The 26,837-nt window shown below is 46.4% G+C and overlaps 1 protein-coding gene across 3 annotated transcripts; it reads right to left on the minus strand.

Annotated features, from left to right (window-relative positions):
* Window positions 1-1,681: 1,681 nt before the first annotated feature.
* On the minus strand, window positions 1,682-26,364 carry sqor (sulfide quinone oxidoreductase). 3 transcript variants are annotated; one of them, XM_078427375.1, is made up of 10 exons: window positions 26,060-26,364; window positions 19,506-19,735; window positions 16,455-16,625; window positions 15,185-15,238; window positions 13,346-13,540; window positions 11,847-12,056; window positions 9,641-9,824; window positions 8,978-9,045; window positions 7,004-7,182; window positions 1,682-2,892 (listed from the first exon to the last, which is right to left on the minus strand). In XM_078427375.1, exons 2-10 carry the CDS (start codon window positions 19,716-19,718, stop codon window positions 2,835-2,837), a joined length of 1,332 nt encoding a protein of 443 aa, XP_078283501.1. In that variant the 5' UTR covers window positions 19,719-19,735; window positions 26,060-26,364; the 3' UTR covers window positions 1,682-2,834. The 3 variants fall into 3 exon arrangements, with proteins under 3 accessions (XP_078283501.1, XP_078283500.1, XP_078283502.1); XM_078427374.1 differs by having other exon boundaries at window positions 25,890-26,363; XM_078427376.1 differs by lacking the exon at window positions 26,060-26,364 and adding an exon at window positions 22,855-22,964.
* Window positions 26,365-26,837: the final 473 nt, after the last annotated feature.

Raw genomic sequence — 26,837 nt, forward strand, 5'->3', positions numbered from 1 at the left:
CACGGAGACACCTCAAAGTGCTCAGTCCTGCTCCCCTCGCTCGATTCTCAATATTGACAAATCTGGTCCAATGAGTTGAATTTCAACAGCTTTCTCCATTGCTAGAGGGGCCAAACACAAATGAGAAGAATAACACCCCATATTCCACTTGTGTGGCTGTTGAATGTTGAATTTTCCAATTTCACTTAACTTATAACCCTGGTTTTCATCTCGCACATACTCACCTGCCCATCTAGTTACATTTGTTCAGCTTTCCCGTTCCCTCCCTCTCCTCACCTTGGTCCATCTACCCAAATCCCCTCCCCATCCGATTCCACCAATCACCTACCAGCCTTTGCCCCAACCATTACATACTGCTATATGCTGTAATCGGCAAACTTTTCTCTTCCCTTCCTGACTCTGGGTGTGGTCTGTGTGGAGTGTGTATGTTCTCCCCGTGACCTGCGTGGGTTTTCTCCGAGATCTTTGGTTTCCTCCCACACTCCAAAGACGTACAGGTTTGGTATAATTGTATAAATGTAAAATTGTCCCTCGTGTGTGTAGGATAGTGTAAATGTGTGGGGATCACTGGTCGGTGCGGACACAGTGGACCGAAGGGCCTGTTTACGTGCTGTATCTCTAAACTAAACTGAATATCCAGACCAACCAGTGGAATCACATCCATATTAATTCCAGTACATGGCCAATAGTCTTCTATGCCGAGACAATTCAGGTGCTCATCCTGACAATTCTGAAATGAATTCAGAGATTGTTTCCACCACGCTCTCTGCCAAATATATTCCAGGTTCTCATCAATCCTGGGTGGAAAAAGTTCCCCCCTCTACCTCTTACTCTCAATATATGCCTGTTTCATCTATTTTGTTGATATGGGGAAATGATTCCTGCCAACCATTCTCTATACCCCTCATAATTCAATCATGTTCCCTCTTAACCTCCTGCACTCCAAGGAAAAGACCCGGTCTTTCCCCGTAACTGAAACATCCATCGCAAGTAACACCCTGGTGAACCTCCTCTGCACCCTCTCTGGTGCTATCACATCTTCCTGTGGTATGGTGACCAGAACTGCATGCACACTCCATCCAAGATCTGTCCAATGTTTTATAAAGTTGCAGCATAACCTCCCTGCTCTCAACTCAATGTCCCAACTAATGATGACCAGTATCCCAAACTTTAAATACTCGCACTGCCACCTTCAAGAATCATTAGACTTCCCACGTTAAAGTCTCAATACTCTCAAAGACACTATGGGGCTCATGTTGTTGACCTCCCCGTGGTGAGCCCTGTCAACTGACCTCAGTCAGGCGAATGACAACAGAGACAGCAGAAGTAGAAGCAGCTTCATAACTTCTGCTGCCTCAAACGCAAGAAGAAGACACTATCATTTGTGGTGTGTGTCATGGTGTCAAAATCCAGACTCTGACTGGCGCTACCTCACTGCAGACTACACTCCAGGTTACAGGTCAGCCTGATGGGTCCAACTACAAGCTCCCTCTCCAGCAGCACAGAGAGATAGCAGTGGATGAGGCAGACCGCTCACCATCGCCTTCTGCTGGGCACAGAGGGACAAGCAATAAGCACCGAGCTTGCCAATGATGATCAGATCCCCCAAAAAATAATTGAAATCATTACCGGTATGTATTTAGTTTCAAAAAGAGCTTCTTTTAAATTATTTTAATTCAGCTTTATAAATCTAAACATTTGACAATTCCCTCCCTTCCCCTGAACATTGCTTCAGTCTAGTCTCATGGCAGACTGGCATCATGTTCTTTATTGAGGTAATTGGCTTGTTCAAGGGAGAGGAATGAGAGAGATCATAGGATGGAGACATGGGGTTAAGTATTTCAGAGGGCAGGTCGGTGAAGGACTGCTCTTGTTCGGCCGCTGTTGGGAAGTCGATGTCTCAAGTGTGTGCCATCCAATTCAGACCGGATGAGTGGAAAACCAGGAATCAGAGACAAAAGAGATGATTTCCAATGGTGCAAGGTGCTCCAGTGAGATCAGGCATGATTCTGAATTTTATCTCTTTGGAGATTTCCCACACACTTTCTAATATTAATAATTATTCAGCATTTTAAAATTCTGGATTATTGATACAAGTGTAATGACTGTGCATAGAACCAGTGTTAGTGGAAGTGTTGTGTGTACAAAGTCACACTGTGGTTCAATCCCTTAATTGTGCAATGTAACAATGTCTGTGCCGAGTGCACAATGATCCAGTTGAGTGCTGAGCTTTCAACGTCACTGTCGATGGGTGCGAGTTGAGTGTAAAATGTGATTGTTGATGGGAATGTTTCATGCACAATGTGAGTGTTGAAGGGTTCAAGTTGAGTGTACAATGCCAGTGTTAATGGGTATGAACTGAGTGTACAATGTGAGTGTTGCCGAATGTGAGCATTGATGAGTGTGAGCAGAATGCACAATGTGAGCGTTGATTGGTGTGAGCAGAGTGCACGTGAGCATTGATGAGTGTGAACAGAGTGCACAATGTGATTGTTCATGAGTGAGCAGAATGCACAATGTGAGCGTTGATGAGTGTGAACAGTGCACAATGTGAGCGTTGATGGGTGTGAACAGTGCACAAAGTGAGCGTTGATGAATGAACAAAATGCACAATGTGAGTATTGATGGGTGTGCACAATATCACAGCATCAGTGGCTGAGAGACGTGTTTAAAGTCACGAGTCAATAATGTGTCAAGTGTGAAATATCACAGTGCTAATAAGCCTGTGTTGTGTATAAACTGAGTATGAACTGCTGATGTTAATGATGGTGTCAATGGTGTAAAACCCCAGTATCAGTGGGTGAGTCGGACTCCATTCACCATATTTATATCTTCTACTTGGTGCCGAGGTGCATTAGCTTTCTCAGAGCGGCAGGACCTCCCCACAGTCCCCTGCAAACAGAAACCACACAGTTAGAACTCCCATTGTGATACACAGACTCTACCAACATGTAAAGGTATTTTAACACTAGTTTGGTTTATGATGCACATTAAGTCTACATCTCAAACATTAGAAACAGGACCAGGAGTTGTTCATCTTCTCTCAAGCCTATTCCATCATTCAGAAGATGTGGCTGATCCAATCTTGGGCTCAACACAACTTTATCAATCCATCTCCATATCCCTTGCAGTTTAAATGTGTGTCAGTCTCTTACTGTATTTATTTAATGGCCCTGCTTTGATAGTTCTTTGGGGGAGAGGGCTTCAAAGATTTGTGGCAATCAAAGGGAAAAACAATCCTCTTCAACCGTTAAACGGACAGCTTTTATTTTTGAAACTATGTCCCTAGAACTGGATACACGTCCTGCAGATAACACTGAGGGTGCACAGTGTCAATGCCCTCAGAATGTTACGTTTCAGTACCTTGCCTCTTAACATCCTGTTACTCACTCCAGTGAGTCCAGGCCCAGCCGGCTCTGTCTTCCTTTGTGTGTCAACCCAAAGGACCAACATTTATATTATTATCTCTCTTCCTTTTCATATATTCTAGGCGTGTCACCCCTTTCTCCCAGGAAACAGTCCTGTGAACCTTCCTTGCACACCTCCAAATGCAAGCACATCTTTCCTTAAATATGCTGACCAAAATCCTACAGGGTAGAACAGTATAGCCTCACCAACACTTTGTAATGTTGCATCAAAACCTCCCAATCCTACACTCAATGCCCCTTGCAATAAGGGCCAATATTTTATTAACTTTCCTAATTACTTGCTGTATCTTGCTAATTATCGTACACCAGGACTCCAGGTACCCTTGCACTAAAATAGTCTCACTACACTTAAATATTAATTTATATTTCATTCTTCCTTCCAAAGTGGGTAATTATCAGGATATTTTTAGTATAAAATCAGTCATAGACTCATATAGTGTAGATACAAGCCCTTCGGCCCAACTCATCCATGTCATGTATCTTCCACCACAAAGACTGATTCTCAGAAGGCAGTGGAGGCCAATTCTCTGAATGCATTCAAGAGAGAGCTAGATAGAGCTCTTAAGGATAGCGGAGTCAGGGGGTATGGGGAGAAGGCAGGAACGGGGTACTGATTGAGAATGATCAGCCATGATCACATTGAATGGCGGTGCTGGCTCGAGGGGCCGAATGGCCTACTCCTGCACCTATTGTCTAAAATAATGATAAAGAACCTTCCATTTCTCTGCTTACTTATATTATTCACTAGATTATTTTCATTATCTTTCTTCTCTCTCTTTATATATTTTTAGTCACCATTTGCATGTGACTAAATATTCTCCCATCCTACAACCCACCGCTGATCTTCCCAACATTGTGTGCCTTTGCTTTTATTTGGATGCCACCGTAACTTCCCCAGTCAGCCACAGGAGGCCAACCTTCCTCCCTCTCATTGGAACTTCCCTGAGATGTGTAAAATGTTTGCCTCTGCTCTTCTGCACCCTTGACCTTCCATCCATTCCCCCAGCCTCTTCAGCAAACTCTTCCCCCATACTGCTGTAAGTGACACTAATTTCAAGGTCCTCATCCTCAAACTGAACTTGAAATTCTACCATGCTGTGGTCACTCTTTTTCACGGGAACCTTTCCTTTGAGATTATTCACTCATTCAATTCATGCACCCTGTTCAACTCTGCAATAGTAGTTCTGTAACAGCCTGCCCCCTGGTCGGTCGCCAATGTCAAGTCAAGTCAAGTCAATTTTATTTGTATAGCACATTTAAAAACAACCCACATTGACCAAAGTGCTGTACATCTGATTAGGTTCCAATGGAAAAAAAAATGAAACATACAGTAGCACGCAAACAGTTCACAGCGCCTCCTCAATGAGCCTCAAACGCTAGGGAGTAGAAATAGGTTTTGAGCCTGGACTTAAAGGAGTCGATGGAGGGGGCAGTTCTGATGGGGAGAGGGATGCTGTTCCACAGTCTAGGAGCTGCAACCGCAAAAGCAAATGTATTATTGCTCTATGAAACCAGCTCCAATACAATCTGAACATCCTCAGGAATGCCTTGCTAATTAGATTTGTCCAGTCTAAATGCTGATTAAGATCGCCCATGATATTGCAGTACATACTTTTCTCAACTTTCACTCAGTCCTGCAGTACAGCTATTGTTAGTGGTCCTGCATAAAACTCCCACCAAAGACTTCCTATCCAGCCTGATCCCACATCTTGAGCTTGTGAGCCCGCTTCATTGCACAGCACTACGTCAGGTCACCCTTTTGTTATCAGACCCTTTTCCAGTCTGCCTCGAAATATCAAATAACCTAAATATTCAGTTCCCAGCCTTGGCCATCTTGCAACTGATGTCATAAAACCCATTTATGAATTCTATTCATCTACCTAAATAGAAATACCGTGTGCCTTCAATTTTATCTTTTCATGTTTGCTTTCTCCGACTCTGATTGCTGGCGTGGTCTTCTGTTTGTACACTCTGCCCTTTCCTATCACAGGCTTCCTCTCTGCCTTCCTCAAAACCCCTTCATGGGAACCTACCTACTCCTAGTCTGGCCTTTCTCCCTTCTGATTCCACCCACAAACTGGTTTAAACTCTCCCCAAGGACACTCCCTACGTGACACAGGATCGCCTGAACAGTTCTCACATTCTTTAACCACAGCTATAATTTATTAATTGGTTTCTATCTTCCTTCAGCATCACATTGCAATGACAGAGAGACCAAATTCCACTGACTTCTTCCTGGTTGAGTTGTTGCTGACTTTAATTAGAAAAGACAGCTGTGATCCAGGCAGACAGCCTGAGTGGAACCAACACCCAGACCACTCCACTCCACTCCACTCCCACGGCACCAGGCCTGCGACCACGGCTTAGACAGTGACGTTCACCAGACCCAGGGGAAAGCCTGCACCAGACCCCCAGGGAGACCCTGCATCGGACTCTCCGAGACTCTCCGCCAGACTCTAGGGAACACTGCCTCAGACGGAGTGGAACTATGACCACAGCCCAGACAGTGACTTTCACAAGACCCAGGGGATACTCTGCACCAGACCCAGGGGACCCGTACCCCAGATCCCTGGTGGACATTGTCCCAGACCCCGGGGACACCCTGCATTAGACCTCCAGGAAACTCTCCCTTAACACCCTGCTCCAGACGGAGTGGATCTGTGACCATAGCCCAGATGGTAATGTTCACCAGACCCAAGGGAAGCCCTGCACCAGGCCCAGGGGAACAGTGCCCAGACACCCAGGAGCGTGGAACTCTACCCCAGACTCCCAGGGGGGCGTAATTCTACCCAAGACCTCGGAGGGGGGAGTGGAAACTCTACATTAGACCCCCGGGGGGAAAACACTCTTCCCACAGACCCTGGGGAACTGTGACCGCAGCCCAGGCAGTGATGTTCCCCAAATCCTGGGGATCATTATCACTCTCCCTGCCTATCACACCCCACTCTGTGCCAGGGCTGACTGACTGAAGCTCAGTTTTAATACCCAAACATTTCTCGGGGTTTTGGTACTGATCACTAAGTCCACATCCCCCTCCACTCCCCCGTACGACCCTCCCGAGGCTGGGACCTGGGTTCACTCTGCAACACCCACCCCTTGAACCAACAACCAAGCTCCACAGCAAACCCGTCGTATGTTCTCCCTGTGATTGTGTAGGTTTTCTCCAGGTGCTCCGGTTTCCTCCCACACTCCAAGTACATGCAGGTTTGTAGGTTAATTGGCTTCTGTAAATTGCTCCTAGTGTGTAGGGTTTATAAAGTGGGACAACATAGAACTAGGATATGGGTGATCATTGGTCAGCACGGACTTCCTGGGCTGAAGAGCCTGTTTCCATGCTGTATCTCTAAAACTAAAAACTAAACTAAACGGCGATTTGCTCAGTATCAAGTGTGCATGCGAACTAAATGCAGAATGCTCCATGTCCTCACTGCTGGAGGACACACTCCCTCTGTCGTGCAACGAAACATTGGACCAAGTCTGGCTTCAGGTGGACCTCACAGATGGATACACATGTAACTGCACTCATTCCTCCCTCAAGCCAACATGAAAGAAGAAGCAAAGAGAAAGGCCCTTACTTGAGGAGAGCGTGCCAATAGAGAGAGGGCATGACATCTGCCTTCATGTGGAACATACTCCTCCGCTCCTTGCCCTGGTTGAACGGGAAAGTCTCCAGTGGTTGACCCTCATAATCAAACTCTGCCAACACACATTTGTTGTAGCTGGTAACCAATGGACAGGACGTGTAACCATTGTACTGTAAACAAAAACAGGACAAAACATTGAAGCCATTACACAGAACCAGACAAAAACGTGCATCCCTGTCACTACCTCCAGCTTCCATGTTTGAAATGTACAAAACGAGAAATTGTCTGCTTTACAGATGTTTGGTTTGTGAAATATTAACCAGGATGAGAGGAGTAGTTCTCCTTTAGAACAAAGCACTGGCATTGACCTGGGAGATTGCAGGCAGTGCCTGCTTTTGGCATTATGTGGGAAGGACGAGTATGTGACAATGCAGAGCACCCTTGGATTAGAATAGAGAGTCCTGCAGTGAGACAAGGTGAGAATATTGCTATGAGCCATCAGTCAGTCCCCATCACGGAGCAAAAATCTGCAACAGCAACATCTGGCTGGGCAAAACTCAGGGCCACTGCCGGGTTTGCTTTGATGGAACGGTTCAGGTAATGCAGCAGTGGCTGGCTGCTCATGAGCTGCACAGTCCAGCAAAGCCAGATGGTCAGTTTAAGTTGGGAGCAGACAGGCAGGCAGGATAATTGGGGTCGAGATCCTGGGTGAAGGATGAGGTTGGACTCTAGATTCCTCACAGTCCCAGCAAATCCTGTGGCAATGGCCACATTCTCCTTTAGAACAAAGCACTGGCACTGGCCAGTGGAGGCCAATTCTCTGAATACATTCTCTGAATACATTCAAGAGAGAGCTAGAGCTCTTAAGGATAGCGGAGTCAGGGGGTATGGGGAGAAAGCAGGAACGGGGTACTGATTGAGAATGATCAGCCATGATCACATTGAATGGCGGTGCTGGTTCGAAGGGCCGAATGGCCTACTCCTGCGTCTATTGTCTATTGTTCACCAAAAGTAGAATTATACTGCACTGTGATGCCACCCATGCAAGGAAAGTAAAATCACAACAAAGCTGATGGGCGCACAGAGTGAATGAACAATGGTGACCGTTGTTGGCCAAACTGCCATTATGCAACTCATGCAATGTCCATCCCAACCTTAGATGGCAAAGCTCAACAAAGCCCACCTCCACCCTCTGAAAACAGACTGCTGTGACTCTCAGATCAGAACTTTCTCCACAGTTTGTAAATCTTTGGTTCTCCTCATCCAAGGGTGATAGTGAAGATTAGGGTAGAGCTGGTTAGAAGATTGGCCAAAATGTTGGAGAGGAACAGGCTTGAGGGGCTGAATGGCCTATCCTGCTTCCTTTTCAATGATTTATAGAGAGCAGTTGGTCTTCATGACCTAGTTTACCTTCCACAAGAAGAAAACTAGGAGTAAAGTTTGTTCTCACTGCCCTTGTTCTACTAGGCTGTAGATGCAGACTTGTCAGGCTGGAGATGTCCCAGGTGTGGGGAGAGGGTTGATGTCTCAGTTGCTGTTACGCACTCTGCAGAGGGCACCAGTGATTAAGGGGCAGGAAGCAAATGGAAGAAGATGCATTCTTCCAGATGATGCCACACCTCCTGTGTGTTATTGGTCCAACCATCGGTGAGTGCAAAATACTCAAGGACATTTGTGATTTGGACAACGCAGAGGTGGGAAGAGTTGGGAACAGAGTCACTCGGCACAGGATACCCGATCTCGGATCACATTCTCCCATGCCAGTGAACCTTCCAAATCCTTGGCATCGCCAACATAAAGCATGGATCCAAAATAGTTTGCCAATGTCAAACAACTGCAGATGCTGCACATCTGAAATATAAACAGACAATGCTGAAAACACTCAGCAGGTCAGGCTGCATCTGCACGGAGAGAAACAGAATTAGTATTTCTGGTTGGAGACTCTTCTTAAGAAACAAGTCGTACCTTGCTCGTTGGCTTCTGGTTCTTCATGACCATTGATATAGTCTTGCTGAGGATTGCAGACTGTGCAGCTGTAAAGACAAGGAGACACACTAAATCTACAGAATGTTCACTACTTCCATAAACCCACTACCTGTACACTTGGACTACTTCCATGAAAAAAAAAACACTACCTGTACACTTGTTCTTATGCTCTCAATTTGTGTCGGTCACTGGGGATTACAATCAATGAAAACCATTTCTACACATCCAGGTCCCTCATGATCAACAATCTATCTCTCAGCATTGGCAAGACTAAGGAGCTGATTGTTGACTTCAGGAATGGAAGGCTAAGAAACCATGCAGCCATCTTCATCCTCGGGAGGAGAGCACAGCAGGATAAACAATAATGCAAAGTGCTGGAGTAACTTAGTGGGTCAGGCAGCATCTCTGGAGAACTTGGATAGATGGTGTTTCGGGACAGGACCCACCGATCTGATGCTTCATGGTTAATGATCTGGTTTCCATCAGTCCCCTTCACAGCCCCCACCCAGGAACCAGAACCAACCTTGACATGTATCAGCACTGCTTGCCACAGCTCACAGACACGGATAAAAGATTTTCCCTTTAGAATCCATGGGGTTTTCAGAAGTACAATGATCAACACCAGCCCCAGCACCTACTCACCCACTGCAGCGGCTGTTTTTGACGTGGGCAGGTTGGTGCAGTCCCCGATACCAAACACATTGGGGTACTTCTTGTGTTGCAGATTCTCTTTGTCGACATCAACCCAGCCCCCTGCGTCAGCCAGTGCGCTCTTCTGAACCACATCGGGAGGGCCCATCGGAGGGGTGACATGCAGCATCTCATACTGGGACATGGAAACGAGACACAACACTATTCAAAGACAGAGCAAGCTGCAGCACCAGCATGTCCGCGACAAGGTACTGAGATTGAACCAGTTAATCAGCAAACACATCAGCTCACACTGCCAGCGAGATGGAGACAGAGACAGAGAGACAGGCCCAACCGTGGGACAAAAAGGGGATTGCGATCATTATTGGCCATTTAGAAAGTCCAGAGAAGTCACAACCAGTTGCCAATGATACAAGTGAAAACCAAAGCAAAATATGTTCAATCTTTGGAAGGGAATTATTGAAATCCTTAAATAAGGTCAGAGTGGGAACAATGTGCTCGTAAGTGGAGAGACTTTCTCTGGATAAATTCTCATTGGGCCAGACTTGGTCCAGTGTTCCTCACTGGAGGCGACTGGGGATGTTGATGGAGGTATATCAGACATTGTGTGGTCACAACACCAGAGCCCGCTCACTTCAGAGGGGAAGGGGATGTATTCACATGCAGGTTGGGGATGCATTCTCACAAACAGGTTGTTTCCAGATTCCATGTCCCCATTTCACCAGAACCTTTCACATCCTCAGGACTTCCAGGTGTCTCTTCATAGTCAGCGACTCAGGTCTGAACCGAGCATTGCGTGAAATGCAGCAACCTCTCACGTCTAATAACTGAACTAATTATTTGGGGGCAGGGTAGGCCACTCAGCCCCTCGAACCTGCTTCCCCGTTCAATGATCTCACGGCAGATCAGACTGCCATTTACTCTATGATCCTTTTTAAGGCCACTGCCGGCGACTAGGCTGTCGCCGACAGTTCGCCGGGTGTCGCGGGCATGATCATGAGTAGTCTTCCAAGAATCGTAGTGGATCTCAGCGCGTCGCTGAGAAATCATGTGGAGTGAAATTTCTCGGCGACAGCTGGCTTGTCGCAATGTATCATTGCTTATTGCGGGCGCTGTCGTATGCTGTCCCCAGGTTTGCTAGGTTCTCTTAGATGCATTTAGAAGCACATTATATTAAAATAAGTAAAGTCATTTCAAAATACCATAAAATGCTTGTGTTTCACCAATTTATTTACCGTCAGGACATTTGACAGGTTGATTGGAGGCAACAGTTTGACGGTCAGGTGAGCGTGGGAATTTTGCGATATTTATGGCCATCAGCCATTACAATTATAGGCTCCCAACCCAGATATGCAACCCAGAAACCAGATATGCATCTCCCATACATTTTCAAAGAATGCCCACACACTTTTCACAAAAATCCACTCAACCACTTTTTAAATTAATTTTTTTAATACAGCTATTAGTAAACTGGAAGTAAATCCAGTTTATGCCTTGTTACAGTGATGCTTGGTTTTTACGTAACCTATACAAGATGTTATAGTTCAAAACTCTCAAGTACTTACCGACTTGTCAGTGATTTCAGGGAAAATTAGGACGCTGGAGAAGCATTGACACCATGGGAATTTTGCGATGTTTCCGAAGACGCTGTAATCTCGACCTGACTCGGCATTGTCGTGGTCATTGTCGTTGGGTAAAAGAAAAGTTCGGCGATCTGCTACGACTTTGACAGTCGCCGGCAGTCACTTTAAAATCGCCTAAAGTGGGACAGGCCCTTAATTATATCTACGTTTGGTACATCTGATCTAATCTGTTTGGATAGTATGCAAAACAAAGCTTTTCACTGTGAATGCCGGGCTGTCCGCTGGTCCTTGAATAATACTGTTTTCCACATCATTTCTCCAGTTTAAGTAGACAGGTGTGGACAGGTTATTGGATAGGAACGACACAGAGGGATGTGGGCCTGATATATATGTTATGTTGTTGCAAATAAGAATTTCATAGTTTAATTGTGGGTACATATGGCAATTAATCACTATTAACTCTCTTGAATGTCTGCTCCACTGATGGCGCCCATCACAGCGAATGAACCTTTGAAAAGAGGAACTGGATGTGTTTCCTGCCAGGTTCTCGGATGGGGAAAATGAAAGTCACAGGAAGCGAAAGGGAAGTGAGTGGATAAATAAATAGCACTGACCTGGAACTTCTTGGTTTCCCCTGGAGAATCCAATAGTTCAAACACAGCCTCCTGTTTGTCTGGGCAAACTTCAATCAGGTTCATTCTGTAATTTACGTTTATATTCCTTGCTTTGACAATCTCCAGAAGCGAATCTGCATATTTCTTCACTCCAAAGATCACCGGCAAGGATGTGTTGTAGATAATGTTTGCCTTGGATCGCTTTCCCATCTATAAGGAGAAAATTAAAGATTCCTACTATATTTAGTATCTAAACATAGTCCCTTTGACAAGGACCTACCACCTCAGGGGAGCAAGGGCTGGATAACTTTGCTGGGAGTGAGTAGAATCTACTCAGTAGATCTGGATACAGCAGAGGTCATGAACACATGCTCTACAACGTTATGCTCACATTAAGAAAGGCATGGCTAAGGCACAGAGCAAATCTCCTGGAGATAATAAGGAACTGCAGATGCTGGAATCTTGAGCAAAACACAAAGTCCTGGAGTAACGCAGCAGATCCGGCAGCATTTGTAGAGGGAATGAATAAGTGACATTACAGGTTGGCAGCCTTCTTCAGACAGAAGGGTCCCAACCCAAAACATCGGCTATCAGTTCCCTCCACAGATGTTGCCTGACCCGCTGAGTTACTGCAGCACTTTCAGTTTAGTTATAGTTTAGTTTAGTTTATTGTCACATGCACCGAGGTACAGTGCAGAACCTTTCTTTTGGTGCGCTTGAGCAGTCAAAAGGCATAAAATTTACTGTGGATGTGAAAGCTAATGTAGACCAATTACATAAGAGAGGACTGAAACTATCACTGAACCTCTCACCTTAGGCGAGTCGGAGTCTTGGGCATTTCTAACCTCTGACCTCCGATCTCTTCAGCAGCAGAGGATTAGATCGGGTGGATGCACATAATCTCTTGCCGAGAGTAGGGGAATCGAAGTCCAGAGGACATAGGTTTAAGGTGAAGGGAAAAGATTCATCAGGAATCTGAGGGGTAACCTTTCCCACACAAAGGGTGGTGGTGTATGGAACAAGCTGCCAGAGGAGGAAGTTGAGGCTGGGACTATCCCAACATTTAAGAAACAGCGAGGTACATGAATAGAACAGGTTTGGAGGGATATGAACCAAGCGTGGGCAGGTGGGACTAGTGTAGCTGGGACATGTTGGCCGGTGTGGGCCAATTAGGCCGAAGGGCCTGTTTCCACTCTGTATTACACTGGCACGCAGAGAAACTGCAGATCAAGGTCCACATGGGGGCAGAGGTTCCTCTGATCCTGATGTTTCCCGTACTCTCAATGTTTCTACATTGCTATCCTACTCCTGAACCAATCACCTTTTTTCACACCATCTTCCTAGAAGTACTGTCACCTCCTCTTAACTCCACATTAAGGAATTTCATTGCACCCTGGTGTCTATGGCAGTAAATAAATCTGATGTCGTGTGCACTCAAATACCGGAGAGGTTTAAAAGCTGAACTCCAGTCAAACCTTGGTAGATCAGGAACTCTCTACCTTGCGGAGGTAATGCTCGGAGAGGTACATGATCTTCTGTGGAGCACCGGCACACTTGACCGGTGTGTTGGGGAAGGTGAAGATGGCGTTTCCCTCCTCAAAATCCTGCAGTGCCCGCCAGGTTTTCTCAACAAAATTCACCGAGTAGTTGGAGCCAATTCTGGGAAAATTGAAGCCTTCAGGAAGCCCCTTAATCTGAAGAACAAATTATAAAGGTGAAGATTCAGACATCAGTGCCAGTGGAGTCTGCCAATGTCCACTTTTGTAACCACCGCCCAGCCCTTCATCACTGCTGGTATATATGGAATATATTTACATATATGGCCTAGATAGAGTCAATGTGGAGAGGATGTTTTCTCTAGTGGGAGAGTCTAGGAACAGAGGCCATCGCCTGAAAATAAAAAGGACATATCTTTAGAAAGGAGATGAGAAGGAATTTCTTTAGTCAGAGCGTGGTGAATCTGTGGAATTCATTACCACAGACGGCTGTGGAGACAAGGTCAAAGGATATTTTTAAGGCAAAGATTGACAGATTCTTGATTAGTAAGGGTGTCAAGTAGGTTATGGGGAGAAGGCAGGAGAATGGGTTTGAGAGGGAATAATAGATCAGCCATGATTGAATGGCCTAATTCAGCTATAATTTATGAACAATATGGTTGCTACAGGGAGGAATGAAAAATTACACCTTTCCTCCAGCTGGGCTGTGCTCCCTCATTGAGTGGAGGCTGTGAAAATCCCCACCGAGATCTCTCAGCATCACCCTATCCCTCCCTCCTACCATGCTCCACCCATTGCTCCCCGTGACTGTGACGTCAGTCTCGGGCCTTGGCCGGTAGTTCTTCTCAGTTTCCCACTGAATCTCCCAGCGAGCCCCAACGTTGGATACCACATGTGGTCTACCCACCGCCCATTGTGATGGGTTGTCCCAGTACTGCCACCATCAGTACACTTCCCCTTCCATCACATCCCCATCTCTGTGTTCCTAGCCCTAGCAGCAAGTTAGTTCACACCATCCCATTGAAGGCCCTTTGAAAATTGAGATGAATTCCATTTGCTGCATTGCATCACTAACTCTCTGTGCTAAATGCTTTATTCTTGGTTGAACAAGACCTTTCCTTCTGAAGGGTCTTGACCCGAAACATCACCCATTGTGATGCTGCCTGTCCTGCTGAGTTACTCCAGGTTTTTTGTATCTATCTTTCCTTGTGAAACCCATGTTGCCTCTCCACAGATGCTATCTGACCTGTTGAGTTCCTCCATTTGCTGTTGATTGTTCATTCACTCATTTTGCTTCAGAACATTCTTCAAATATCTCCTTCAGTCGGGATTCCATGCATTCCAATACTTTCTTTCTAACTTATGTTACGCTGGTCCATGATTCCCAGCACGTTATAGCCCCATTCTCCTATGCAGACCGTGCATTATATACCTGCCAGCCCTCTTGGCCAACTTCCTCTCCAAATAAACTATTAAATACGTAATAATACTCCACTAATCACTTCCCCCAATTCCTTTAAAATGTGTGGGCCCCATTCCATCTCGACTGGGATTTTAATCCTCTGAGAATGATTGGACTATTTAATATAATAATATATTCCTTTATTCGCCTAATAATATAACCCTATTTCGATTTTCAATGCATCTATCTCAGGGAATTTATTGTTAATACCTTCCTGCTCTCGCCCGCCTCCCCATTATCATTCCTGCCTATCCCTCTCACTATCTGTGCCTTCCACCCATCTTCCCCTCAGTGCTCCAACCCCCATCCCATTTTTATTGAGGTGCCTCTGAAAGGTTTTGCTCTTTAGTTGCAAGATTAACACAGAATGGAAAACATACCTTTTCATACTGTAGCTCTAGTCCCAAAGCAACAATCAAGTATCTGTAAGTGAACTGAAGGAGGAATCGTTAATAAACTGTGCATTCCCTGTCCAGAATTGACTAGCAGTGGGACAACAAATACTGTTTCCCACTGACCACTTCTACATGGACCCCTCTTAACGCGCCCCCTCCCATTTCCATGCTCCCTATTAATGTTCCCCCCAACACAATTACCGCTCCCCTTACTGTAACCTCCCTGCTTACAATCATACTTTATTAGCCAAGTATGTTTTGCAACATATGAGGAATTTCATTTGCCATACAGTCATAACAATAAAAGGCAACGGGCCACACAAAATACATTTTTACATGAACATCCACCAAAGTGATTCCTCCGCATTCCTCACTGTGATGGAAGGCAAAAAAAAGTTCAATCTCTCCCTTCTTTGTCCTCCAGCGGTCGGGGGCCTCTAACCTTCAGTTGACGGGACGATCTTGACTTCCGTAGCCGGCGGCAGGCTTTCCTCCTCGGGGCGATCAAGCACCTGCATCGGGGGGGATCTCAGCTCCCCCGCGCCGAGCAATCTACCCCGGGTCAGGGCTGATCGAACATCGTGCGGCTTTTGGAGCTCCCGATTCGGTCTCAACCCGAGACTGGGAGCTCCTGATGTTAAAGTCTGCAGGTCGCGTTGGAGCGTCGATCCCAGGCAAGGGATCCCATGCTCAGATGGTAAGTCCATGCCCTGCGGGGGCTTAAAGTCAGTCCCAGGCCAGGCCTCCAGCTCCACGATGTTAGGCCGCAGTGTGACCAGAGATACGATCCGGAAAACAATCGCATCTCCGGGAAGGTAAGAGATTGAAAAAAGGTTTCCCCCGACCCCCTCCCCACCCCCCACATAAAACAAACCAGAGAACATTAACACAGAGCTTTAAAACCAAAAATAACAAAAAAAGTAGTAAAAGGACTGACAGACTAGGCAAGGCAGCCATTGCGGCGCCACCCGGTGGAATATACTGTGATCCACATTACCGCACTCCCCTTACCATGCAGGCTCTGACCCCTGAGGGCCCAGAATCTGACTGAACCATCCTCCCCCCCCCCCTCATTCTGCTGTCTCCAGCCCAGCATGCCACCCCCATCATCTCTCCCACCCATCACCCAGGACTGTGCTCAGCCACCCACGCACATCCAACACCATCTCCACCCCCCACCCACCCATCATCCCTCCTGAGGCATCTCTCCACCTGTCCCTCCTCACCTTTCCCATCACCAACCGCTCACTCTCACCTCTTTCCCATCATCAGTTCGGACAAGATTCTTGTCCGGATCCAATTCCTGAACTCTGGACTTGATCCAGGTGACCCCGGAAGGGATGATGCTAGCTGTTGTGCGTCCCGACTTGTTCAGAGGCTTTGCTCCAGCTCCGACCAGTGTCCATAGGGGCTGGTAGTAGTGTGTCTGGAGGGGGCACAATGAACGAAGGCAGATGTGTGGGTAAAGGCATTGAAGCAACAACCTTGACCCACCTTTGCCATCAAAGCTGTTAGGAGTACCTTAGCCTGGCAGACAGGCAGCTGAATGCCGTGTACAAGGGAGCCCAGACTCCAACACAGTGACAGTGAGGGCCCAACTTAACTAGCCTGCATGGACACTTCCTAACTGCTGAGCAGTTTGGTATCTGCCCCAGATTCTGGATCTACAGCCCCCCGTCTCTCTGGCAGTTCCCAACCCGTTGAGCTGCGAATGTGACTGCAGACACAGTAACTCTGCTCAGAGCGGACAGGTGTCTAGCTGTTGCCATCTTCCTCTGTGATGTGAACGGTGAGGCAGAGAGCTGATCAGTTCAACGTTCACATCCTCAGAGAAGGCCCTGAAGCCAGTCACAGTCAGCAGAGCCCCAGGCCAGCCCCGGGGGCAGGTAATCACTGATACCAGGCAGATGTAGCCAGCACAAGTCATCTCAAAGCTGTGTCCCGTGTGAACAGTGAATAAAAGGGAAGCAGGCTCTAGCAGAGTGGCCATTTGGAGAAGGGTTGCTTCGAGGTGGAAGCGATGCTGCCGGTGGTCAGAGTGCGGCTTTGACTAATTCAGGCTTTGTCGAGGAGAGCGCGCAGCAAGGCACGGACAAGGTTGGTCTTTCCCTTGTTTCATGGTATATAGGGTACCATATAGGGTAGTAAGGTCAGCCAGTGGGGTGGTGTGCACCTCCTGTCAGAGGTGGGAGATCAGAACTAAGTCAGGTGTCCTTGACGACTATGTCTGCAGGATGTGTGTCCAGCTACAGATCCTCTCAGACTACATGGGTCAGTTGGAGCTGCAGGGAAGACTCACTGAGGTATATACAGGAGACAGACAGGGTTATAGATAGTAGTTTCAGAGGGGTGGTCACACCCACAGTTCAGTTAGGCAGGTAGTACAGGAGTTTCTACCAGTGAGGCTCAGCGCAAATTAGAGGAACAGCACCTAATATTTTTTTTGGGCAGCTTACACCCCAGTGGTATGAACATTGACTTCTCCAACTTCCAGTAACCCTTGCTTTCCCTCTCTCTCCATCCTTCCCCCTTCAGTTTGAAGAAGGGTCTCAACCCGAAACGTCACCCATTCCTTCTCTCCAGAGACGCTGCCTGTCCCGCTGAGTTACTCCAGCTTTTTGAGTCTATCTTTGGTTTAAACCAGTATCTGCAGTTCCTTCCTACACGTACCAGTTTGTGGGCTCCTTGGGGAGAATAACAACAGCAGGCAGATCAGCAGCACTATGACTGGCTCTGCTGTAAAGCATAGTAGGCGAGCAACAGTGATAGGGGACTCTATAATCACAAGACTATAGTCGTGAGACTTCAGGAAGGTGTGTTCCCTCCCTGGTGTCACGTCAAAAATGTCTCAGAACAAGTTCAGGACTTTGTGAAAGAGGAGGGTGAGCAGCCAGAGGTCGTATTTCACATTGGTACCAACTTAGAGATGTGGTCCTGCAGAAGATTTGGGGAGTTAGGCAGCAAGTTTAAAAGTAGGATCTTTAGGGTTGTAATCTCAGGCTCATTTTTCTGTGCCACGAGTTAACACGGCAAGGAACGGGAAGATGTTACGTGTAAATATGTGGGTAAAGATCTGGTGCATGGATCATTGAGCTCTCTTCCAGGGAATGTGAGACCTGTAGAAGAGGGACGTTGCACCTGAACTAGAGGTGCACCAATAATCTGCCAGGGAGATTTGCTGGTGCGACTCGGGACAGTTTAAACTAGAGTGATGGGGGGGGGGGGGGGGGGTGAGACCCAAAGCTAGAGTCTGGTGAATAGGGATATAAAGACAGATGTATACGTTAATGTAAGTTCAGTGGAGAGATATATATGTTAATGTAAGTTCAGGTAGTGAGGACCGTCTAATAGATTAAACTGCATTTATTTACTTTGAGGGGGTACGGAAGGGTGGTGGAGCGGGCTGTGGGGGTGGAGGGTATGGTGTGTAGGAGGGGGTGGGGAGAGGGGTGCGGAGGTGCAATTTACACTCGTCCTGTGTAGGAATTGAGAGAAGCACTCCCTGCCCTGCTATGGTCCCTCCTGTTCTAGTTCCCTGTGAAACGTTAAGAGTCACTGAGGGTTTGCGAGGAAATGTTCACAGCTTCCAACATGGGTAAAGTAGCCAAGTTTCAACATGCAAACAACAAAAGGAAGATATTCCAAACTCTGTTCAGCCAGGGACCAGTTCTACAATGTGGTGACAGCTGAAATGCAATAAACATTTCACACAGGCGGAGGCAGCGGGAACCTCGGTAGCGGTGGAGCGCGAGGGGGGGGGGGCGGGAAAGACAATGGGGACCCAACGTGGGGGGACCGCTGTGAAGGACAGTGGGAGAACAAAGGGGGACCCAGTGTGGGGCACTCTAGTTTAGAACCTTCTGCCCAGGGGATAGGTCTGTGTTTGTTTGTTTGTTCCGTGAAGGCGCTATGCATACTGCAGCCAGCCAACAGTCGCTTGTCCTTTTCTTTTTTTGTTCACTTTTATTTCAAGTTTTTGTGTACCTTGTTGTGTGTTTGAACTGTTGGCAGACCAATTTCCCTCTGGGGATGAATAAATTTATCGTTTTGTATCGTAAAGTGCTGGAGTAACCTAGCAGGTCAGGCAGCTGAATCAGGACCTTTTGTCCAACATGATTTGGGTCTGAAGGGTTTCGATCTGAAACGTCACCTGTCCATATTCACTAGGGTTGCTGCCTGACTGCTGAGTTATTCCAGCACTTTGTGTCCTTACCAGGCAGATCAAGTCCCCGGCATGCTAGACTTCCTACTGTAGGTACCCCTGTGAGACAGTAGAATCGAGGAATGACCCACGTCACGGTCTCACCTCACTCGGCTCAACGACAGCCACTCTTCCAGCGCCGACTTTCCTCCTCATCCGTGCGCTCATGGTAATTCCTCCCGTGCCACCTCCAAGGACCAAGACCTCATGGTGGCTTCTCGATGCAGAGTTCACCGAGACATGAAGTTGCCGCAATCCCATCCTCACGAGAGGCAGTCCACATTTCTGCAGCAATGCGGCGCGTTGAACAACAGCCATTCCGATCAGCAGAGCTCCTGCAATCAGCAAACAGTTAAAGGTTTCCTCTCACACTGAATGTGCACGATCATGAGCTCAGGATATAATAGCAGGTGGCCGGCTTGCATTCCATCACTGTAGCAAGAGGATTCCCCCTAAGGTGCTAATACCGGAACCCAAAGAAACAGCAGAAAATGCAAGACAGAAACTGAGAAGGTGAAACAGCTGTGGAGGTAATCAATGTTAAACCCTCAGGTCATTAACTTTATTTTAGAGCTGAGACAAGAGAGTGTGGGCGGCACGGTAGCGCAGCAGTAGAGTTGCTGCTTTACAGCGAATGCAGCGCCGGAGACTCAAGTTCGATCCTGACTACGGGTGCTGCACTGTAAGGAGTTTGTACGTTCTCCCCGTGACCTGCGTGGGTTTACTCCGAGATCTTCGGTTTCCTCCCACATTCCAAAGACGTACAGGTATGTAGGTTAATTGGCTGGGTAAATGTAAAAATTGTCCCTAGTGGGTGTAGGATAGTGTTAATATACGGGGATCACTGGGCGGCACGGACTTGGAGGGCCAAAAAGGCCTGTTTCCGGCTGTATATATATGATATGATAAGAGAGGCCTAGTGCAGAGAAGAGGGACAGAGAATATACGTTTTTGCATATCTTTCATTCATTTGTTCTATATCTCTCTATAATCACTGTCCATGTCCCTCATTTCCCTTTCCCCAGACTAGTCTGAAGAATGGTCTCCACCCAAAACGTCACCCATTCCTTCTCTCCAGAAATGCTGCCTGTCCCGTTGCGTTACTCCAGCATTTTGTGTCTATCATTAGTGAAGCTTGCTGCAAGCTGACTGTGAGAGGTCTATTCTAATTTACCATAATTATATAATTATGACACACATCCTTGATCCTCGAATCAATTGACCCTAAATAATAGCAGACCATTTGCCTTCTTAACGGCTTGCTGCAATTATTAGTTTCCTTCAGCTATCACTAACAAAGAAACACAAGTCTGTATTTACATTAATAATCCTAATTTTATCAACATTTCAAATAACACACTGTCATTCTGTTTTTCCCACTGATGTGGATAATTATGTCAGAAGGGTGTGAACCTTTTGAATTCTCCCTTCCCCAGAGAGTTGAAAAGATATTTAATCTGTTCTCAGCAGAGATCAAGGGACATTTAGTCAAAGAGAGAGAGAGCGAGAAAGAGAGACAGAGCGAGTGTGCACAGCAACAGACCCTTTGGTCTGTCAAGTGCATGCCAACCATCAACCACCCATTTACACATTTTGCTGTGAAGAATTGTCCTGGCATGAAACACCACCTATCCATGTTCTCCAGAGATGCTGCCTGACCTTCTGAGTTACTCCAGCACTTTGTGTCTTTTTGTTTCGTAAACCAGCTTCTGCAGTTCCTTATTTCTACATCCATGTTGTTATTCTCCTCACATTTTAAGCTACTGGGAAGCCAAAGAGTACAAATAGCAGGTGGTGGGAAGGTGGTACAGAGGCCAAGGTGAGATTATCACCACCTTACTGCAGGCTCCTGGAGCAGGCTGGCCTAATGTTCCTCGTCACTACCAAAGATGTCTGAGATCTGTACAATTCCTCAAAAATGTCACATGGCAGTGAATCCTTACACCACTTCAGATGCAAATCCTCACCACTTGAAGATAGTCACAACATGCTGGAGAAACTCAGTGAGTCTGACAGCTTCGCTAGAGAAAAGGAATAGGTGACGTTTCAAATAGAGAACCTTTTTCAGATTGAGAGTCCGGGGAGAGTACGGGATGTAAAAAAGGTACAATGAACAAAGGAATGAAAGGCGTGAAAAGAACAAATCAAAATTTCAGCCAAATAATCAAGGAAAGGTAGTCCATTGTGTAAGAAGAAACTGCAGATGCTGGGTTAAACACTCGACACAAAATGCTGGAGTAACTCAGCGGGCAGGCAGCATCTCTGGAGAGAAGGAATGGCTGACGTTTCACAAGTTCACAAGTTATAGGAGTAGAATTAGGCCATTAGGCCCATCAAGTCCACTCCCTCCGCCATTCAATCATGGCTGTTCTCTGCCTCCTAATCCCATTTTCCTGCCTTCTCCCCATAACCCTTGACACCCATTCTAATCAAGAATCTGTCTATCTCTGCCTAGAAAATATCCACTGACTGGCCTCCAAGCATCCTGCTCCTCCTTACTTCCTTTCTAAAAGAGAGCTCTTTAATTCTGAGGCTATGACCTCAGGTCCTAGACTCTCCCACCAGTGAAGATATCCTTTCCACATCCACTCTCTGCTTTTCATTATTCTGTAAGTCTCAACTTTCTAAACTCCAGTGAGTAGAGGTCTGGTGCTGCCAAAAGCTCATCATATGCTAACCCAATCATTCCTAGGATCATTCTTGTAAACCTCCTCTGGACCCTATATAGACCCTTTATGGAACAAATGAATGAAAGATATGCAAAAAACAAACGATGATAAAGGAAACAAGGCCATTGTTAGCTGTTTGCTAGGTGAGAACCAGAGCCTGGTGCAACTTGGGTGGGGGAGGGACGGAGAGAGAGGGAGTGCAGGGTTTGCTTGAAGTTAGAGAAATCATTATTCATTGATTTAGTGGTAGTCCCCATGTTGGCTGTGGAGAAGGTGATAACATGCGGATACAAACAATGAAACTAAGCAGCTGAATTGTGAAACTAGTCGGATGATTATGGTGGGGGAGAGAGAAGGGAGTTACTGCACTAGCTAATTAATTTATTGCATCGTATGGGAGGCGGTGCGGGATTTCCAGTAACATTTCGAAGGACAATGATAATGAGCGAGTACAGATTGCACAACGTCAGGGGATCAGTGGCTTAGACCGAGTCCAGTGCACACACTCTATAACAAGTCATCAATCTCATCATGTCGGAAACCGGGTTCACAAGGAATCAAATCCAACAGACATTGACCTGAAACATTAACCCAGTCGCTCTCCCCACAGATGCTGCTTGTTCTGAGAATTTTCTGTTTTTGCTTTGCTTGAATTGTTTAGTTTAGAGATACAGTGAGGAAACAGGCCTTTTCGGCCCACCGCGCCATCGATCCCCGCACATTAACACTATCCTATACCCACTATGGACAATTTTCACATTTATTAAGCCAATTAACCGACAAACCTGTACGTCTTTCGAGTAGGAAACTGAACGTATTTGAAGTGTGGGAGGAAATGCAGAACGTACAAACCGTACAAACTCCGCACAGCCAAGCACTCGTAGTGGGGATTCGAACCCCGGTCTCCGGCGCTGTAAGGCAGCAACTCTACCGCTGCGCCACCGTCCCTGGACTCTTCCAAATTTTAACTTTGGACTCTTCCTCTCTCACGTTTCAGAGAAAGTCCTAATTAAACATTTGATTTCCCGTGGTTTCCACCTGTAGACGTTTGTTCAATATTTTAACAATTCTTGTTATTTGTGACAAGGAACAGTGACGGGGGAGGGAAGGAGGGAGGAGATATTTCCATTAACTTAGTCCCGTGTCTATTGCTCCACTAAATTTGTCTCTTGCTTCCTGCCGTACCACACAGTGACTAGATTTTCCATTCAGTCCATTGTAACTGGGGCAATCACTTCCATTCCCTGACTCTTTCCCTGGTCCTCTTTCACATTAATTTGCTCCCTGCTCGAAAGTTCTCGGCAAATCCATTCGCGCATCTTACCCCAATTCACAATTCACGGTTAAAAAATAAATGTCTTCTCATCTTCCCTCCTGATCTGGAGTCTCTGGTCACCAGTCTCCCTCTCACTGCAAAACATTTCTACCTATTTATGAGAATTTAAAATTTTCATGATTTGGAACATTTTTACAACACTGTTTTTTTTTTTAACCTTCTTTGCAGTGCGGAGAATAACGTCAGCTATTCCTGTCGCCCTCAGTCTTGACACCGTCCTGGTAAATGTTCCTTGTGTGCTGGGCTGAGGCAGTCAGCTGATGGTACCACCTTTACATTAACTTCTGTGCTTCTATTTATAAAAGTCAGGACCAGAGTTATCCTGTGTTCACATCCAGCTAAAAAAAATGGTACCATTTCACTGCTCTTGCCACACCCTATTCTCAGCTTCAGGACATTGTTTATTTTTGTGATCACATTTCATTCTGTAGTAATACACCTGTTAAATGTAAAGTCAATGCCAGAATTTACAGCTCTGTGCATCTGAGCACTCCAGAATGAACTAGTTTTTCAAATATAACTTTATGACTTTTTATGGCAATATCCTTTCCACAACCTGAGTAAGGCAATATTAACCACACAGCCTGACAATATACAGGTGCTGGTTTGGTACACCTGGGGGATGATTTCAACTGAAATGTTTGCTTAAGTACAAAAATGTTCTAGAAGTGGACTTGATTCTAGAACACACGTCTCGATTATGAATCACAATTAGAATCAGAGAGTAACACGGCAGAGAAACAGACCCTTCGGCCCAACTTGCCCACGATGCCTCAGAAAAGCCACCAGCATCCACAAAGACTCTTCACACCCCTGCAACAGTCTGTTCGAACTTCTACCATCGGGCAGACGATACAAGGCCTTCTACGCCCGCACCTCCAGACTCAGGAACAGCTTCATCCCCAGGGCCATAGCTGCTATGAACCGGTCCTGCTGAGCCGGATGGTCACATCGCACAGTGATCCGGCACAGATCTACTTGCACTTTATTCTGTTTTAAAACTGTTACAATTTGTTTCATTGGGTTGTTTAAATTAATACTGACTAGCTAATTCATTTATTGCATCGTATGGGAGGCACATTCCCAATCTCGTTGTACCCCTGTACAATGACAATAAAGATATATTGTATTGTATTGTATTGAAAACCAAGATGCCCATCTAAGCTAGTCCCATTTGCTGTGTTTGATCCAATGTCACTCTAAACCTTTCCTACCCATATATGTAGATGCTGAAATGTCTTTTAAATATTGTTTAAATTATTATTGCCACGTTCTCTGGCAGCTCATTCCATATATGCACCACACCATCTATGTGAAGAAATTGCCACTCAACTATTTAGTTACTGTAACCTTTACTGTCTTCCTATTTTGGTGTCATCTGTGTGTTTACTAACTGCCTTGTACAATCTCATCCAAATCGTTGATATAAATGACAACTGACAATGGGCCTAGTGGCACACCACTAGTCACGGGCCTCCAATCTGGAAAACAATCTTCCAGCATCACCCTCTGCTTCCATCAAAATTAGCTAGCTCTCTCTAGATTTCATGCAACCTAACGTTCCAGACTAGCCTGCCATGTGGAACCTTGTCAAAGACCTTACAAAAGTCCATACAGACAACGTCTACTGCCCTCCTCCAATTAATCCTCTTGGGTACCTCTTTCATAATTTGTATATGTTCTGAAACATCACAGCTCCTATACCTCAATTCCCTAGCTTCCACGATCTATTCCACAGTAAAAATTGATCAAAAGCATATATTTAATATTTCCCTCATATCTTGTGGTTCTACACATTGGCGGCCATGCTGATCTTTAATGGGATCTATTCTTTTCCGGGCCACTCTTTAATTCTTAATCTATCTGTAGAATCCCTTAGGGTTTTCCTTCACTTTGCCTGCCAGATCCATGACCCAGTTAATCACTGCAACTTCATGACAAATGCATTCAAAATTAGTTGGATTTAGTTCTTAGGGCTAAAGGAATCAAGGGATTTGGGGGAAAAGCAGGAACAGGGTACTGATTTTAGCGGTGCTAGCTCGAAGGGCCGAATACCCTACTCCTGTATTCGGCCCTTCGAGCTAGCACCGCTAATACCTATTCGAGCTAGCACCGCTAATACCTATTCGAGCTAGTACCTATTTTTCTATGTTTCTATTCCCCTTGCCCCAATTTTGGTGCATCGAGCCTAGCCTTCTCCATAACTACTTTAAAAGTCTTCTCTGGTGACTCAAACCAGAGTGGAGACACCAGCGCTTGCACCCGAGGCAGGAGAGCAATCTTCATGAAGGCCAGAAAAGGCAGGAAACGGAGGGAGCCGTCATTAACCAACACCCCTGGTGTGGCGGAACGGTGTCTGGGACTTGGGAAGAGAATGGAGTCGAAGTATTTATTGTGTGATTAACCGTGTGTCACTTCCAACCCAACTATCCCGTTCCCTCTCCGACCCACCAAACAACCCCCGTCCCTTCTTCTGCCACTCACCCGCAATAAATCCACCGACCCCTCCTCTGTGGGATCGAACCGGAGCCCCGGGAAAGCCGCGCGGTCACAGGAGGACCTGCAAACCCCACACCGACAGCACAGGGGGTTCGGGCCGGACCCGGGTCTCTCTAAGGCGGACTGAGGGAGGATTGGTTCAATTTGGAAGTTACCGGTGGTAAGTCCACGGTCCCGCGGTGGGGCTCAAAGTCAATCTCGAAAGGCCGCTAGCTCCATGAATCTGTCAAGCCGCAGAGTGACCGGAGACACGACCCGGAAAACAATCGCATCTCCGGCAAGCCGTAAGAGATTGGAAAAAAAAAGTTGACCCCGACTGACCCTGCGACCTCCGACCGACCACCCGACAGAATAACCCCCCGACCAACTTTATGGTCTTGGAACTTTATGGGGAGGCTGGAGTCTGGACAAGGTGACTGTTACTAAGGACATGCTCAAATATGCAGGGGTGACAACAGCTGAACGTTCCCGGGCCACTGTTCCAGGGAGGGCGAATGCAGACTTGCAATAATACTGGCTACAGAAATACTTGTCAATGAAAGGAATGAGCTGGAAAGATCAAACAATACCACATGGTCTGAATTAAACCTGGACTGATGGCTACTTTGGCCCTAGGTCAGTATTTTGGATGCTATGAACACAATTTATAGATTTAGCATGGTTGTGGAGCAGGATAAAGTTAGACTGGAAACCAGAAAACTAAACCTGGGCTATATGGCCAGGCACAGTGTTATGATAAATGCGCAAAGCATGATAGGAAACAGCTGTGGACACACACGTCAGAGTCAATGCAGTGGGAAATAGAGACCAATATCTTTGATAGAGACGGCTGGGAAACCTCCAATTCTGGAAACCTGAGTTAAAGCGGTATGCGAGGGAGGTTCAACAGATACTGAGAATTTAACAGAGCGTTTAGAAGATTCAACAGTAAAA

The sequence above is a fragment of the Rhinoraja longicauda genome, chromosome 33, assembly GCF_053455715.1.
Source record: "Rhinoraja longicauda isolate Sanriku21f chromosome 33, sRhiLon1.1, whole genome shotgun sequence".
In the NCBI taxonomy this organism is placed as follows: Eukaryota; Metazoa; Chordata; class Chondrichthyes; order Rajiformes; family Arhynchobatidae; genus Rhinoraja; species Rhinoraja longicauda.

Excerpts from the sequence above, each read along its gene's own strand:
- sqor (XM_078427375.1), bottom strand. The coding sequence starts at position 19,718 with ATGGCTGTTGTTCAACGCGCCGCATTGCTGCAGAAATGTGGACTGCCT. Across the intron at positions 15,239-16,454 it reads GAACTGATGATGGGAAAGAG|TTCACTTACAGATACTTGAT; the intron begins GTGAGAGTGAGC and ends TTCCTCCTTCAG. Across the intron at positions 2,893-7,003 it reads TATTGGCACGCTCTCCTCAA|GGGACTGTGGGGAGGTCCTG; the intron begins GTAAGGGCCTTT and ends TTCTGTTTGCAG.